The sequence below is a fragment of the Mytilus edulis genome, chromosome 13 (genome assembly GCF_963676685.1).
Source record: "Mytilus edulis chromosome 13, xbMytEdul2.2, whole genome shotgun sequence".
NCBI lineage: Eukaryota > Metazoa > Mollusca > Bivalvia > Mytilida > Mytilidae > Mytilus > Mytilus edulis.
Genome location: NC_092356.1, coordinates 48,960,897 through 48,977,398, shown reverse-complemented (window position 1 = coordinate 48,977,398; position 16,502 = coordinate 48,960,897). Strand labels below are relative to the sequence as shown.

At 32.3% G+C, this 16,502-nt stretch overlaps 1 protein-coding gene across 1 annotated transcript; it reads left to right on the top strand.

The window, feature by feature from the left end:
• The first annotated feature begins 294 nt into the window (after positions 1-294).
• LOC139501131 (uncharacterized) lies at positions 295-3,899 on the top strand. Its single transcript, XM_071290113.1, has 4 exons — positions 295-477; positions 1,480-1,581; positions 2,719-2,836; positions 3,776-3,899. Exons 1-4 carry the CDS (start codon positions 375-377, stop codon positions 3,843-3,845), a joined length of 393 nt encoding a protein of 130 aa, XP_071146214.1. The 5' UTR covers positions 295-374; the 3' UTR covers positions 3,846-3,899.
• Positions 3,900-16,502: the final 12,603 nt, after the last annotated feature.

Genomic DNA, 16,502 nt, shown 5'->3' with positions numbered 1-16,502 from the left:
TGAGAAATCAATATTGAAAGTACGGGAATTGTGTTTTTTGTTAACATATAAAAGAAGATGTGGTATGATTGCCAATTTTGTAAATTGAATGCGAGAAAACAAACAATAAATATAAGAAAAAAGCAACAAAATCATAAACCAATTATATAATTTTATTGTACATTATTTTTTGCCTATAACTGTTTTTTTTAAACTAAAAGGTAGAAATATGCTAAATTTGTTACATTACACAAAATGTACCATTCCCTTATATACAAGTTTTTAATAATCCTTCATTTTTCAAATTTAAAGGAAGAAGTCTTCTTCTCTTTGGGATACTTATTCCAATTGTTGCGGAAACAACAAAAGTTCTTTTAAGGCCATATAGGAAACTGATGATATGTGGAGATGGAAATGGTCACGATACACTTTTGTCTGATGAGGTTCATTTTACATGTAAACCAGGACCTGGCAAATTCGTGAAGTGTAAAGACATTTGTAAGTAGTCTTGATTCTATATTATTGTATATGATGTTTTGTTCTAATTTTAAAGAAAAGAATATATTTTTTTTATTGCTTATATAAAAAGGATAGGCTAGGATGAAAAATTTTGTCCTGCCTTTTTTATTAGCTGTAATCTCTGTCCTGCCTTTTTATTTTTCACTCTGTTCGGTCATGCCTTTTTTTTTAGTTTATCCTGACATTTTTTTACCTAAATTGTCGTCCTGACTTTTGTTTTTTGCAAATGTCTCATCCTGCCTTTTTTTTTACTCAAAACTCCTGTCCTGCCTATTTTTTTCAAATTTCATCCTAGCCCCCCCATAAAAATCAAATGGTAGCTCCCTTAATTAATAAAACTTTTATGTATTGCAACTACTTAGTCTTCACTTTTAGAATAAATCTCGTTTCTTTAAACACAACTTGAGATAAAATAATCAAATTAATGGCATGGAAATTGTGAAACAATCCGCACAAGAAAACCAACAGCCTAATTTATCATAATACCATTACGAAAAAAAAAAATACATGACAGTAATCTACTAACACTCCCCGCTGAACGACAGGCTGCTAAATTGGGAAAGACACGCACATAATTCATCTAACCTTGGACAGGGATTTTACAATACATACGGACAAACTGCAAATATCAATTGAAAACGAATAAACTCCAATAGTTTGGTACGAAGAACATAACAAAATAACTATATAGACACAAATCACTGATATAACAATTCTCGCAGTAACTGAAATCTCGTTCAAATCCAATAACAAGTAATTCATTAAGCATATTCTGCCAGACTTAAGTATCAATCAGTTCACGTATAGAGACTTTTGTATAAAAACGTCATTAACAATCTGAGAATAGCACGACCTTGTGTAATGTAAAACCAAAAATATACGTTCAAAACAAATCTACTACAAATGTATTAGGTAGAACTGATAACCAAATGTGAGTTTACTTTGTCTTATGTTACAATATCCTGTGAATAATTTTTCTAGATACATCCATAAAAAGACCTTTTAAGTGTCCTGGATACGGTTTTGTCTCAGGTTGGGACCTTGTTGGTTTTGAAATCAAGGTGCGATGCTGTATGGAACCAGGTGAGTATTCAAAAAAGGTAAAAAAAAAAAAAAAAGGGAAAGTTTTTGGCATTAAAGCTCTCGAGAGTATAACTGATGACTTTACAAAAACACAGAATGGAAATGGGAAATGTGTCAAAGAGACAACAACCCGATCAAAGAGTAGAAAAACAGCTGAAAGCTAGCAATTGGTCTTCAACACCACATGTCCTGATTTGCTGACAACACATCTTATAAATGTGGGTTCCCAAAGATGTTAGTGAAGGAAGGTTGAAAAACGTGTTGTCGCACATTCGAAATGCGTTTGCTATCAAACACAATCAACTATGTTGATTAGTATTCACGATAGTTAATGTGAAGCCACGGTAAAATGATAACTTTAGTTTAAACTTAACTTTGATATCTTTTTACATTTTTGAATTGAAGTGTCTTAAGTAGAACACACCATGCATATTCCATGCATGTACAACATACAGGTTGATGTATTTTGCTACTATACGTGTAAAGAAAAAAATAATAGAATGTGTTCAGAGGTCCTCCACTACAGATATGAACCTTACTTTGTGATTTCAGTACCAGTATAAAATTTACTGGCTAAAACACTCAGACGGTGAACCCTTCGCACGTTCTATGCAAGCAAACTACTATAGTTGAATGTAACCAAAAAGGTACATAGAAATAAAGATAAAAATCGAATTACCATATAGAGATATTTGGCGCCCACTAACTTGTTTAAACCCACCACATTCTAAATGTGATTGTCCAAAGTTAGGAGCTTGTAATTCACTGATTGTTGTTTGTTGTTATGTTACATATTTGATTTTCGTTTATTATTTTGTTCATAGATTAGGCTGTTGTTATTTTTACTTTTATAAATTGTTTTACATCGGTCTTTAATGGATTTTTATAGTTGACAATGAGGTATGAGTTTTGCTCGAAGTCCATACGGTGACATATATATGTTAATTTCTGTGACATTTTGATCTTTTGTGGAGAGTTGCTCATTGGCCATCATAGCACATCTTCCTTCCTTTTTTATATAATGAAATTGCTAACCGGTTTGATACGTGCATAGTTTATATGTTTAATTTTGTCTACTGTACAGAATAATACTGATTCCAGATACACATACTTCATCCACTAAAACAATTTTAACAGGTATCAAGTATAGTCACAAAGATTGCAGAAGCCATTTCAATAAAGATGTTTCATGTGGACGTATTTATCGAGTGGACAAAGGCAAAGTGATTACTGGATTTAAGACATTTGATGGCGGGTATGTAGTGAGGTTATTATATAGAGATGTAGGGTATACGTAAACAAAACAGCTCCACACCTAAGCCTGTTAATTATTAAGAAAGTAAGATTTGGTTTGCAAACCGGATTTGTTTTCTCTCAATCGATTTATGACTTTTGAACACCGGTATACTAGGTTCTACCCCAACAGTCTCAAGTTGACCTTTCAAGATTTGACTATAATATAAAAAAGAAGATGTGGTATGATTGCCAATGAGACAACTATCCACAAAATACAAAATGACACAGACATTATCAACTATAGGTCACCGTATAAGTTCGTGTTTTGAATTGTTTTTCACCTATTTAAACCTGTGATTTTAAACTTTCTCGAATACATATTCCGGACCATTGAGTATTTGAAACATAAATATGTACATATGGTCGGTATTTTTACGCGTATTGTCCAAATTCTCGGATTGACGAGAACGTTACGCACGATAAAACGTAGAATATGACAAAACCAAACAAAACCATAAAAAAGCACCCCACGAAACTGCAACAACAAGTATTAAAAAATGTATTGGATTTCATAGAGAGGTACTCAAAGGGATATATTCAAGTCGATAACAAACTGACTATGCCATTTCATAAAAACGAAAAATTACCAAACAACAAAACACAACATATAATACTAATGACTGACCAACACGAACCCTATCTAAAATAGGTATGATCTTAACCATTTGGAAATGACAAGGATAGGTCCTCAATGCCCTTCAACTTAGTATTTGTTTGGCCTTAGAACTATTTTGATCTGAGCGTCACTGGTGAGTCTCATGTTGATAACTATTTGCTCAACATATTGTAAATCATATATTTGAGAAAAAAAACATTAAAGCTGTAACGATATGTTAATTATATTGTCTTTTGTAAGAATTTTTCATGCTTCATTTTATTTATTTTGACATATTTGTAGGGTCACGTGGTTCAACTATGAATGCAGATACAACACTAGTCCAAAATGGCATTTCATGAACTTGTATTGAATTCGTTGTTGTGCTTGAATAGAATAAAGGAATATCGAGCTTTTGTAGACAACACACCATTATTTAATATACAAATATAGCCTTTGTATGAGGTCGATACAAGGATATATTGACCTGAAAGAAGTATATTGACTGAGGACGAAGTCCGAGGTCGATATACTTCTTTGGGTCGATATATTCTGTATTGACCTCATTCAAAGGCTATATTTGTTATATTATTAATTTCCGACCATATTTGTATCAAAATCGTCGTTTAGGTTTGTTGGAATTTTATAGATATTACATTGTTTCCTTGACAATAACAACATATTAGTTGTTATTTCATTTACTTTTTTTTTTTTTTTTTTTTTACATCTTATGTATTTGAAGATTTTTTTCGTCAAATAATCGATCACAGATATCATGTGTTTCAAAACGTTAAACAATATCCTGAAATTCATTACATGACGTCACAAAGTATATCGGTTTTTAGATATTCTAAAAATAACCGTGCGATATGCTTTTTGCCGGTCAATATGCATTTTGCTATCCGCCGTTTTCTCTCTACCTTCGAAAATATAGTTTAACATGTGACTATCCCTAAACGAATCAAATTTGTTAAAATATACGAATTAATAATATTATAGAATATCATTCATATTAGTAGCTTAAGTGTCATTAAAGATACAATGTACCAGATATCAGTTTTGCAACAGATTGTTGATTAACATAATAGCCGCAATAGAGCTCGAATATTTTTTTATACAAATGCCTGTACGAGATTAAAACCATTTATCGCAAACGTTCGATAAACACGCATACACATATCCAATGTTTTTCAAGTATCGCTGAAATATAACCAAGAAGTTAAGCATTTCGTTCTCTAATAAGATCAAGTAATCTCACTCAATATTTTTTAATAAATTTATTAAGAAGGACATCACTAGGAAAGTCTACATATATTTCCAAAAATACGCTACAGCTTCAAGATAACAATTGTAACATTTCGGTTTTATGGTGGGTTTGGTATTTTTTCGATTGTGTATGGAACTTTGTTGGTATTAAACAATCATCATCATTTTCGTCATGCTTAATCTTTCAGTTTCGAAATTTTTCAAGTTGTAATTTTTTTGGACATAATATTGTATAATTTTATAATGCTTATTAGGTCTTTCCACTTTTCTGTGGAAAGACCTATTGTTTTTCTTCTGATTATTATTTTTTTTTCTTCACCCGAATTTTGTTCTTGCGATAAATATTTGTTTCGTAATATATGTCGCTTAGATATTTTGTATATGATATCGAACAGTTTATGCGTTTTTGAAATTTACCCTGCGTAACCGAATACTTTTCTTAGGAGGAGTTATCTCCCCAAACACTGTTTTCCTTGTGATCACGACTCCTTCGCAACCGTAAACGATTACGACAAATTTATTTTATAAAATTGCTCGTTATATCCTTAGCATGATTTGTCCAATTTCGACCGAAGCAATATGAACGCTCCATATGAGAGTTATTTCCCCTTTTGTATTTGAAATTTTGAAATGTATTTTAAACTGGAACACCATAAGTGATAGAGACCTAGGATCTTTTGATTTGAGGTCCTTGGTCCAAAAAAATGAAAACTATGTCAAGGTCAAAGGTCAAGGTCATTTTCTAATTTTTGAATTAGGCTTATTTCCACTCATTTCCAGAAACTGTATAAGATATCGACAAATTATTTTGACTAAATTGTTAGTTGCGACATGTCGTAACTTAATAATTTTAGTTGAAAGGGTGCGTAGACAATGAATGGGAGTTTTAGCCCCTATCATATCTTAAATTATGTTTAAAGTGATATAACCTATTAACCATACATATTAGAGACCTAGGGTCTTTTGATTTGAGATCCTCAGTTTGTGACCTTGAAATTGAGGTCAAGGTCATAGGTTTATTTGACGTTCTAGATTTTGACCTTTGCTTTAAATTCATATCTATACATCATAAAGCCATATGAACTGACTTTTTAGACTGATTTTTAATATTTTAATATCAAAATAGATATTAACTGGTGGAAAGACCTTCAATTGTTCTCTGAACAATTGGTTTTTAATTATTTTTGAATTGCTCTTTAAGTGTATTTCCTCTCTTTGTATGCGTTATAGTATCATGGTACCATTATTCAGATTTCCTTCAATTTGGTGAAATTCTTATTTCCTTATTGAACCAGAGTATTAATAATAAAAAAAAATAGATACCAGTAAAATGTTACACTTGCCGATCTGAAAACACTTCAAATCTGTAGACGATTTGACATGTCAACTCTATATAATATTACTTAAATACTGGTCGAATTTACATTTTCAAATCAACGTCGCTTTTTTCTTTGTATGACTTTGAATAGTGGCAGATGATGTATTCTAACATGGCGATTCGTTGCTTGTTGATTCTCAAAATCTCAATAATACGGTCGATAGAGCAACGCTGGACAGTACTACAAACTATATAGCATCGGTATGATTTAATTAGAAAGTAGTTCAATGTTAAACTAATAACTTTTCAGAATAATTTTATTCTTAGAACTAATAAGATTGCATGGGTCGTATCTTTATTTACAATTTGGGGTTAAAGCCTATGTTAACAACATACTTGTTAAAATAAGGATATATAATGATTACTTCACACGAACTTTCTCATCGAATCTTTGAATTAAGTTTTAAATAAAAAAAAGTTTTAAATTATTTTGGTTACGGGATACCCCACTCAATAATTTAGCATTACATTTTTTTTTTAATTTAAAAACCATCACTACAGACAAGATAACAAGTTAGGAAATATAATCACATAGTCAGAAAGGTTTAAACATGCGACAGAAGCATCTTCTAAAATTTTTTATTACACAATAAACTCTTACTTAAGGAGCTTCGAATATGTTTGGAAATACATGTACGAAAACTTGTGTAAGTAAGTGGATTTCGAATTCGAAGCTATAAAAGTCAACGTTTTCGAGAAAAAAATTGCCATAAAAAAGTATAATTATCTATATAAACCGAATTTTAAATGGAAACACGAGTTATAGCGCTTTATACTAGTGTGAACATTCAATCGAATTGTATGATGAATATAAAAACGAAAAGGCAAATAAAATCCCAAACAAGCTCATACAGACAACTTAAGATTAAACAATACAAACTACACCATGAAACCTTAATGTGATAATTATAAAACGTAGCTATATAATATGTGTAAAATTTCTTAATAAATACCATAAAATTCATAAACATTATCCTATGGTCCTATCAATGTTCAAATCACATTTTCAATCTATTAGAAGGTAATCGCATCAGTTACAAAGAGGCCAGAGCGGATGGGTTGATAGAGTAAGCGTTTTCAGCTAAGTGTGCACCACCCGCTGTGCTGATTCATATCAAACTCTTGTAACTACAATTCCCTCCCCTTTCAAGAATGTGAGCTACCAAATTAGACTATTTACCGGGTTTGTAATAATAAACAACACGACGGGTGCCAAATGAGGAGCAGGATCTGCTTACCCTTCCGGAGCACCTGCGATCACCCCCAGTTTTTGGTGAGGTTCGTGTTGCTTAGTCTTTAGTTTTCTATGTTGTGTCATGTGTACTATTATTTGTCTGTTTGTCTTTTTCCTTTTAGCCATGGCGTTGTCAGTTTATTTTCGATCTATGAGTTGGACTGTCCCTCTGGTATCTTTCGCCCCTCTCTTTTGAAGAAGGCAATCTGAATTGTGCCTCAACGGAAATTTCGAATTTGCTTTTGTTTTTGAACCTATTAGCTAAATCTACAAGAATCACAGCAACACACCAAATTATCAAACAACCTGGCATTCTATAAGAGCAATTTAAAAATGAGTAATATGACAATCCCAGTTTATTTGGAAAAATAAAAAAAAAAATGTGATAATCTGAATTTAGCCGAAACTGAAACTTTTAGCTTTTTTTCACCTATTAGTTAAATACATGAATTTGACAGCAAAACACCAAACCACCATACAGTTAGCCTGGTATTCTATAAGGTACACCAATGCCATAATGACAGCAGTGTTGAAAGACAATTATAATAATTCAATTTGCCGAATAATTCGTGCAATATAGCTTTATAGTTTGCCAACCTCTCGCTCAACATACGCAAGTGTCGACGCCCCTAAACACACGAATGATGTTAGATAAAACCAAAGTTTTGACAGAAATGCATCGACCTCGAAAGTTGTCTATTCATTCCTAATCGTCTTTATTAAATAATTAGATTCGGAGAACCACAGCTCAGGTATATTCTAGTTTGTCTCTGGTTCTGCTGTCGTAATTATGTGATTTGTTTTCTACATGTAGCAAAAAAAAAAGAGCGGGCTTAGATCAAATAATTTTAACGTTCTGGAAGGCTTTTTATTATTTTTTAGGTTTGCCTTTCTGCAACATCTCTGAGGATATAAAAAAGTAAACTGATATAACATCAGAGAACGTCATGATTATATGTATCTGGACTTATTAGGTGTAATACCACCATTGATTTTCCCCTATTAGTCTTTGTTAAATTTGCACTTTTCAAAATATTGTGCAGGATTTATTTAGTCATCAAAAGTACCAGGATTATAATTTTATACGCCAGACGTGCGTTTCGTCTACATAAGACTCATCAGTGACGCTCAGATCAAAATAGTTAAAAAAGCCAATAAATACAAAGTTGAAGAGCATTGAGGACCCAAAATTCCAAAAAGTTGTGCCAAATACGGCTAAGGTAATCTACTCCTGGGGTAAGAAAATCCTTAGTTTTTCGAAAAATTCAAAGTTTTGTAAACAGAAAATTTATAAAAATGACCATATAATTGATATTCATGTCAACACCGAAGTGCTGACTACTGGGCTGGTGATACCCTCGGTGACCAAACGTCCATCAGCAGTGGCATCGGGCCCAGTGGTGTAAATAGTTATCAAAAGTACCAGGATCATAATTTCATACGCCAGACGCGCGTTTCGTCTACATAAGACTGATCAGTGACGCTCAGATCAAAATAGCTAAAAAAGCCAAATAAATACAAAGTTGAAGAGAATTGAGGACCTAAAATTCCAAAAAGTTGTGCCAGATACGGCTAAGGTAATCTACTCCTGGGGTAAGAAAATCCTTAGTTTTTCGAAAAATTCAAAGTTTTGTAAACAGAAAATTTATAAAAATGACCATATAATTGATATTCATGTCAACAGCGAAGTGCTGACTACTGGGCTGTTGATCTTTGTTTCAAATAAAGAAATAATTGGCATCAGTAAAGTTTTATCCTGTCCAGTATTATAGAAAAAAAAATTCACATAACATGTCATTGCATATAAGAAAATAACAATGACTGGAAGTTAACCAATCAAATAAACCCTTTTTTTAACCTGTGTACAAGCTATCGTAACCATATGAATGTAACCTCAAGTTTACATAATATTCTATAAAAACCCAGAATAGCAAAATAATGGTGCTTTGAAATACCCAAGACATATGTTTATGAAACAGAAATGATTTACTGAAGGTCGAAAACGAGATTATATCGATCATCTCTATATCTTACTACTACTATATACCTACTAAAAAAATAGGAGGGGTCCTGATTCCGAAATCCAGGACTTTAAAAAATGAAATCCCGAATTTAAAGTAATTTAAAATAAATCCCGCCATCCCGAAATTCCCGGATCCCGAAAAGATTAATTCCGAAATCCCGTATTTAAAAATACCCGATCCCGGAGTTCCGATCCCGGCCCCCTCCCTTTCCTCATTTGTGTGGATGATCTAAATAACAAAACAAACATTTACGAGTCATGTCTCAGCCTGTGTGTGATTGTATTTTTTTGTTTTTTTTGTTTTTTGTTTTTTGTTGTGTTTTGTTTTTTTTGTTTTTTTTTTGGGGTGGAGGGGGGAATATTTTGGTAGGCATATTAAACATTAATTTGTTCATCTGTTTTTAAGTTATATCTCAATCTCCGTATGTTTGATTTCCTTGTAAATGTTTTACACGATGTATCTTCTGGAAAATACACCGTGCTTCAAAGACCGTGCAATGTCTTGAGAGAAAGCGAAAATCAGAGAGAGAAGGACATTAATTTATTGTCACATATAACAAGATCTCAAAGGGAGTTGCAGAATAATGGATACTGGCGAATGTAAAAATTGAACAAAAAAGTTTGCAAAATTATAAAGAATAACAACAGAAAATAAAATAATAATGTAATACAACAGTGTAGAAACAGACAAGAACCATGTACAGAATTAAGAAATCATTTAATGATAGAAGAATTTTACAAAATTGTTTATTGAGGATTTTACAGAATAAGCGTTATATTTAAAGATAAAGAACATTTAGGTCCACACTTCATATGAACCCTTAAAAACTCGTTGGATTATCTCGTTGTGGCTGGTCAGTAATAAATAAAAAAGTCACTGGTCAATTCAAAGGTTGTTGTAAGTGATGCAATATATTCTTATTTTCCTGTTCCCCTTGTGTAACTTCCAGTTTTATTGAAGTTTACATCGATCAAAGCCTTAGTTTAATTTAGTTTCCTGTTATTACTATCCCCCTTTTATTGTCGCATGTTGTGTATCATGTACTGATTCTATATATACTTCGACCATACACATGTACACTTATGGAAAAATAACTATTTACTAAACTTTTTAAAACGTTTTTGTAGACTTGTATACAATAAATTTTATGCAGATCAAAATAAAATATTTACAAAGATGTCAGTTTGTCTGCGTGTTTTAATTGTTAACTTGCAGATGTATAAATAACCGCACGACACTCTTTCAATAATTTGTAGAATCGTTGATATATTGTTTGTTTATATATGCGATGTTAAGCAGTAGTATATGGACAGAGCTCGATCTGTCGTGATATAGTACAAAAAAAAGAGCTATTACATGTTCCGCTGCTAAAGTAACCGTTGTTTTCAAAAAATTTGCCAAATCATGTATCGGAACGGAGAAAAAATGCAAACAGATGATCTACACGATAGTCTAAGAGATTTACGAATTGGTTACCCAAAAAAGTGACAAAATTCAACAATCTCCCATTAGAGCAAATATTAATAAAGATCACAACCCTGACCACATGCACACCTTCAATATATGTACAAACAGACAACAAAGTGAAAACGTTCTAGGATTCAAACTGTAGATGTTATGCGGATTAACTATAATAGGGGAAGGACGGCGGACAGAAGGGCAGGGGTAACACCCCCCCCCCCCAACTTCCAGTTGCGGGGGCATTAAAAATTATAGTTTCAATTACATCTTTTATTGCGTCAACTTGTAGATTGTAGACAGTAAACCTGATGATTTCTATTTTTATTTTTTTACTATTTTTGCGTTCATGTACTTACAATGTATTTTTGTTTGAACTAGTCATTGTTTTAGACATGTGTATTGATAATGAACATACATGTATCATATTTTTTATAACGTATAAATCTTTTTAAAATGTTCCATAAAAGAGGGTCTGATTGAGGTTAACAGAATACAGAATAATGGGCAAAAATTGCAGAATGAAAGGCAAAAAAAAAAAGAAAAAAAAAAGAGCATAATGGGGTGCCTAAATATAAAGAATAAAGAATATCGGAAATACAAAATAAAAATTAATGATAATTATCCAGATAAAAAGAATCTATCAATACGAAACACATATTAGTCGTGCATAATCAACACGAAGAACGTTGGAAATAATGAGCATGATAACTTGACGTTATGTAATCAAAATAACGACGTCACGAATTTTAATGGTTGCCAAAATGTTGAGTTTGCGTCGCTTCTACAGGGAAAACGAAGTCGGTGACCATATTTGTTTTTAACATCATCTAATTCGTAAGACAAAGAGGAAGAAAATGTTAATTTAAAAAAAATTCTATGGAGCGGTTTACGTGATTTATACCGGAAACAGAAAATTGTAGAAGAAAAATACAGATTCCCCCTATATATTCAATGTAGTTTAGTACCCTCTCAGACCATTTTAAAAATGATTTTTTTTTCTCGAAAACGAAGTCGGTGACATATACTTTTTTTTACATTTTCTGATGTATATTTCTATATCCGCCTTAATGATAGTATAAAGTAGTATTTTTTTATAACCTGTGAGATGAAAAACAAGAAGATTCTTAAAAAATGTAGGTTGACAACATCATCTTTAATATTACTTATTAATTAGGAAGCACTGACACATTTAAAAGAAGTTTACTTGAAATTTACACCATACCATCACCCAAGAAAGTCAACAATTAGTAATTGGATTAAATTGGTTTTAAAGCTTGCAGGTGTAAATACTTCTGTTTTTAAAACACACAGTACTAGGGGAGCTAGTACATCAGCAGCACTTAGAGCTGGGGTGTCAGTAAATTCTATTCTAAAATCAGAAGGATGGACAAATGAGTCTACTTTTAGGCAATTTTACAATAGACCAGTTACTGTTCAAGTACAGTGATAACTATAGTGTACGAGTACTTCGTGGAAAATAGTTTTGTTTTTGCTTATAATGTGACAATGTTCATGATGTATATAAGTTAATACAATATTATTTGCAATGTTTTTATTATTACCAAAATCCATATTATGAAATGGCTTTGTTGCCTACAGTTATAATGGTATCCGTAAGCCGTTGAAACAGTTATATTTTTACTAGATAACATTTTTGTTCGCTTTGGAGATTCCGTATATCGTCAGGTTATTGGAATTCCAATGGGGACTAACTGTGCACCACTTATTGCGGACCTGTTTATGTATAGCTATGAGTTACAATTTATGACAAAAATCAGCAAAGACCCATCGAAACAACAGCTGATACACAAATTTAATAATGCTTTTAGATATTTGGATGATATTTTGGCTCTCAGTAATGACGACTTCAGTATGTATACTAAAGAAATTTATGCTGTTGAATTACTTTAAATAAAGCTAATACTAACAATGACCAGTGCCCTTTCCTCGATCTTGATATCTTTATCATTAAAGGAAAGCTTAATACTAAAATTTATGATAAAAGAGATGATTTCTCATTTCCTATCGTTAATTATCCATTTTTAGATGGTGACGTTCCCTTGTCACCATCTTGTGGTGTTTATATATCTCAGCTTGTACGATTCGCTCGTGTATGTAACACTGTTTTAGATTTTAACGAGAGAAATTTATGTATTACTGAAAAATTATTACAACACGGTTTTCGATATCACAAACTAGTCAAAACATTTGCTAAATTTTATCATCGGTATAAGGACATCATTCGTAAATATAGCTCAACATGCAGACTTCTTATACGTGCAGGTATTTCACATATAATTTTTTATGGAAATATTCTTTATAAAGCACAAAAATGTCAGTATTCACCTCAGAAACTAACAAAACCTTTAAATAGACTTATCAAGAAGGGATATAGTTACTATACTGTTGTCAGGTCACTAAAGATTGCTTATTTTGGCGTTAATATTGATACACTTATAGTCTTTGCATCGGAACTAAACACATTTATTAAAACAACAGTTGTTGGCATGACACGGGTTATGTTCTTCTCATATATGTTATGATGGTATGATACTAAACCCCTAACGGGAAGGATTGTGCCTGATATTCATATGATAAATTCATAATCTTTCAATCAGTTTAATTGAAGTCTGGAGCTGGCATGTCAGTTAACTGCTAGTAGTCTGTTGTTATTTATGTACTATTGTCATTTTGTTTATTTTCTTTGGTTACATCTTCTGACATCAGCCTCGGACTTCTCTTGAATTGAATTTCAAATGTGCGTATTGTTATGCATTTACTTTTCTACATTGGCTAGAGGTATAGGGGGAGGGTTGAGATCTCATAAACATTTTTGCGCCTGTCCCAAGTCAGGAGACTTTGGCCTTTGTTAGTCTTGTATTTTTTTTAGTTTTAGTTTCTTGTGTACAATTCGGAAATTAGTATGGCGTTCATTATCACAGAACTAGCATATATTTGTTAAGGGGCCAGCTGAAGGACGCCTCCGGGTGCGGGAATGTCTCGCTACATTGAAGACCTGTTGGTGACCTTCTGCTGTTGTTTTTTCTATGGTCGGGATGTTGTCTCTTCGACACATTCCCCATTTACATTCTCAATTTTATTTATAGATATATATAACTAATTGTCAGCTGATTGTTACTGCGAGTATGATTGAAATAGTAACTCTTGTACCAAACTTTAAATAAGTTTATAGTACTTTGGGAATCCAATACAGTATTGTAATCCTACAAAACATGTATAAATTACATGTATTGAAGTAAATTGGCTCTCAAATCTCATGGGAACTCTTGCATAATATTGGTTTATAAAAATTGTAAAATTAAATGAGGCTTAGTTATAAGACGATATTTGATTAGAATTTTTATAAACCAATAGTTATGATAAGAGTTAACATGGTCACACTTATTCATCATTACCCACCCAGAAATTTATTCAATTATACTTGAATATCTCTGAATAGTGACCTCTATCTGCGCATGCGCTTGTCAGATTCAAAAGCTTTTAGATTCAAAACTGCTTTCACAAAACTATTATTGACATCTACGGTATGATAAATTCAATTTAGGTGATAGAATGATCAAAATAATGCGAAATTATGAACTTTCAGAATTTTGTTACAGAAAAATAGGACTTATTCAACATTCAGCCTATAACGTAAAGAGAAAACTTTTGAATATCAGCTGTAGGTTGCACTTTGACAATACAGCTGTTTCTCAAACCACGCCTTTTTGGGGAGATCTAGAATATTCATAGAAAATTAATTTTGTTTACATACTGGTTCCCAGTTATGCTCTCTGTGTTCAATCTCATAGAGACATAACTTGGGAATGTTACCAGTAAATGTACATGACTTTTGTGCATATTTTTTACATTGAAATCTGTGGTAACCCTTTATTCTGGGATGGAGTAGTGAGGAAAATTAGTGTTAGTTTAAACTCTGAAAAGTTCAGGGCATATAAACGTTGAAAATATGCCGCACAGCCCTATATTTTGACCTTTGAAAAAAAATGTAGTGCATATGAACTTTCGATTCTAGGATAAATTTCAAAACTTCATAGTAAAAGTGGTACAGTTTTAGCCGTAAGAGGAGTTCCTATGAGAAATTGCATTATCAATATTTACAGAAATGCAACCTGTAGGACCTTGCAACTGTGGCTATTTTATCATTTTAAGTTTGTACATGGCAGTCATGAGTATACATCTTAAAGATCCAAATTAGTCAAAAATATGATATAGGCCTACAATTAAGGTTGATATGGATAAAAAAGTTAGATTGATTGATTATTCATTGCAGTGATAATTATGTCACGCACGTTAAGTTAATACATTACATAGTTTTGACAATTAAGACAGGTCATTAGGGTAATAACCTTAGATGGGAGAAATTCGCATGGCGTCATGTCACCTACAGACCAACTAGGGTTTTGTTGCATTTATTAGCCTTAGAGAACCAGGCAGTCAGCATACACGAGGCCATCACGGATTAATTGACCCCTTCTGATCAGACGTGGCAGTGAATTTATACATCCAGTCAGGATTCTACTTCGTCAAAATTATCTCCCCATTACGCCATTTCATTTTCACAATCGTAGAAATTGAAGCCATTGTACGGATGACGCGCTGCCAATTTTGCTCTTGAAAACCGATAAATTTATCCACATAGCACCATTACGATCCGTATATGTCAGTTGTGTTTTAAAAGACAAATGTATCTACTAGATAATAAGCATCAGTTGATGATCTTGTCTGCATTGATTCAACTTAAAACTATTGTCTGATCGGTTGTCAGGTGGAATTTTCTAAATTTGTTAAACATTTAAAAAAATTCTAATTAAATATTTCGTGGAAGGCAGACTAAAACATTTCAGTGGTTGAAGATTATAAATCCTAGTTATCACACACAATTTTTTTTTTTTTTAAAGATATGCATTTTCATCATCCACCTTAAAAGACTGTCGTCAAGTACTTTTAGTAAAACAAAATAGCTATTCAAAAGTAAAAACACAAAAATACTGAAGTCCGAGGAAAGTTCAAAAAGGGAAATCAAAAATCAAAAGGCAAAATCAAAAGTCCAAACACATCAAACGAATGGATAACAACTGTCATATTCCTGACCTGGTACAGGCATTTTCGAATGTAGAAAATGGTGGATTGAACCTGGTTTTATAGCTAGCTAAACCTCTCACTTGTATGACAGTCGCATCAAATTCCATTACATTTTCAACGATGCATGAACAAAACAAACATACTCAAAGAGTAAAAATGTCAAAAATAGGGGTACAACAGTCAATATTGTGTTATCATCTTAATATCACTACATAAACAACAAATGTAACAAAGTAGCACAAAAAGGCATACATCAAAGGAGTAGGTCCGGTAAGGCCCCTTTTTGGCCCAAAAATATAACAGTTTTACAAAATTGTTAAAATGTAAACTTTTAGTTATTTATTGGACAGTTGAATGCTTCTGATACATAAATATGACCTGTTTTTGACAATACAATGCACATATATCGGGTTGTAGCACCATTAAGTCATGCTAAATTACTGAAATCGTCAAAATTCTATCATTTTAGTTAAATTTTAGACGGTTTCCGTGTAAAACGAAAGTGGCCGCATTCGTGTTCATCCTTAATATTGCAATGTAAGTTGTATTTTATGATAATAC

Excerpts from the sequence above, each read along its gene's own strand:
- LOC139501131 (XM_071290113.1), top strand. The coding sequence starts at position 375 with ATGATATGTGGAGATGGAAATGGTCACGATACACTTTTGTCTGATGAG. Across the intron at positions 1,582-2,718 it reads GCGATGCTGTATGGAACCAG|GTATCAAGTATAGTCACAAA; the intron begins GTGAGTATTCAA and ends CAATTTTAACAG. Across the intron at positions 2,837-3,775 it reads TTTAAGACATTTGATGGCGG|GGTCACGTGGTTCAACTATG; the intron begins GTATGTAGTGAG and ends ACATATTTGTAG.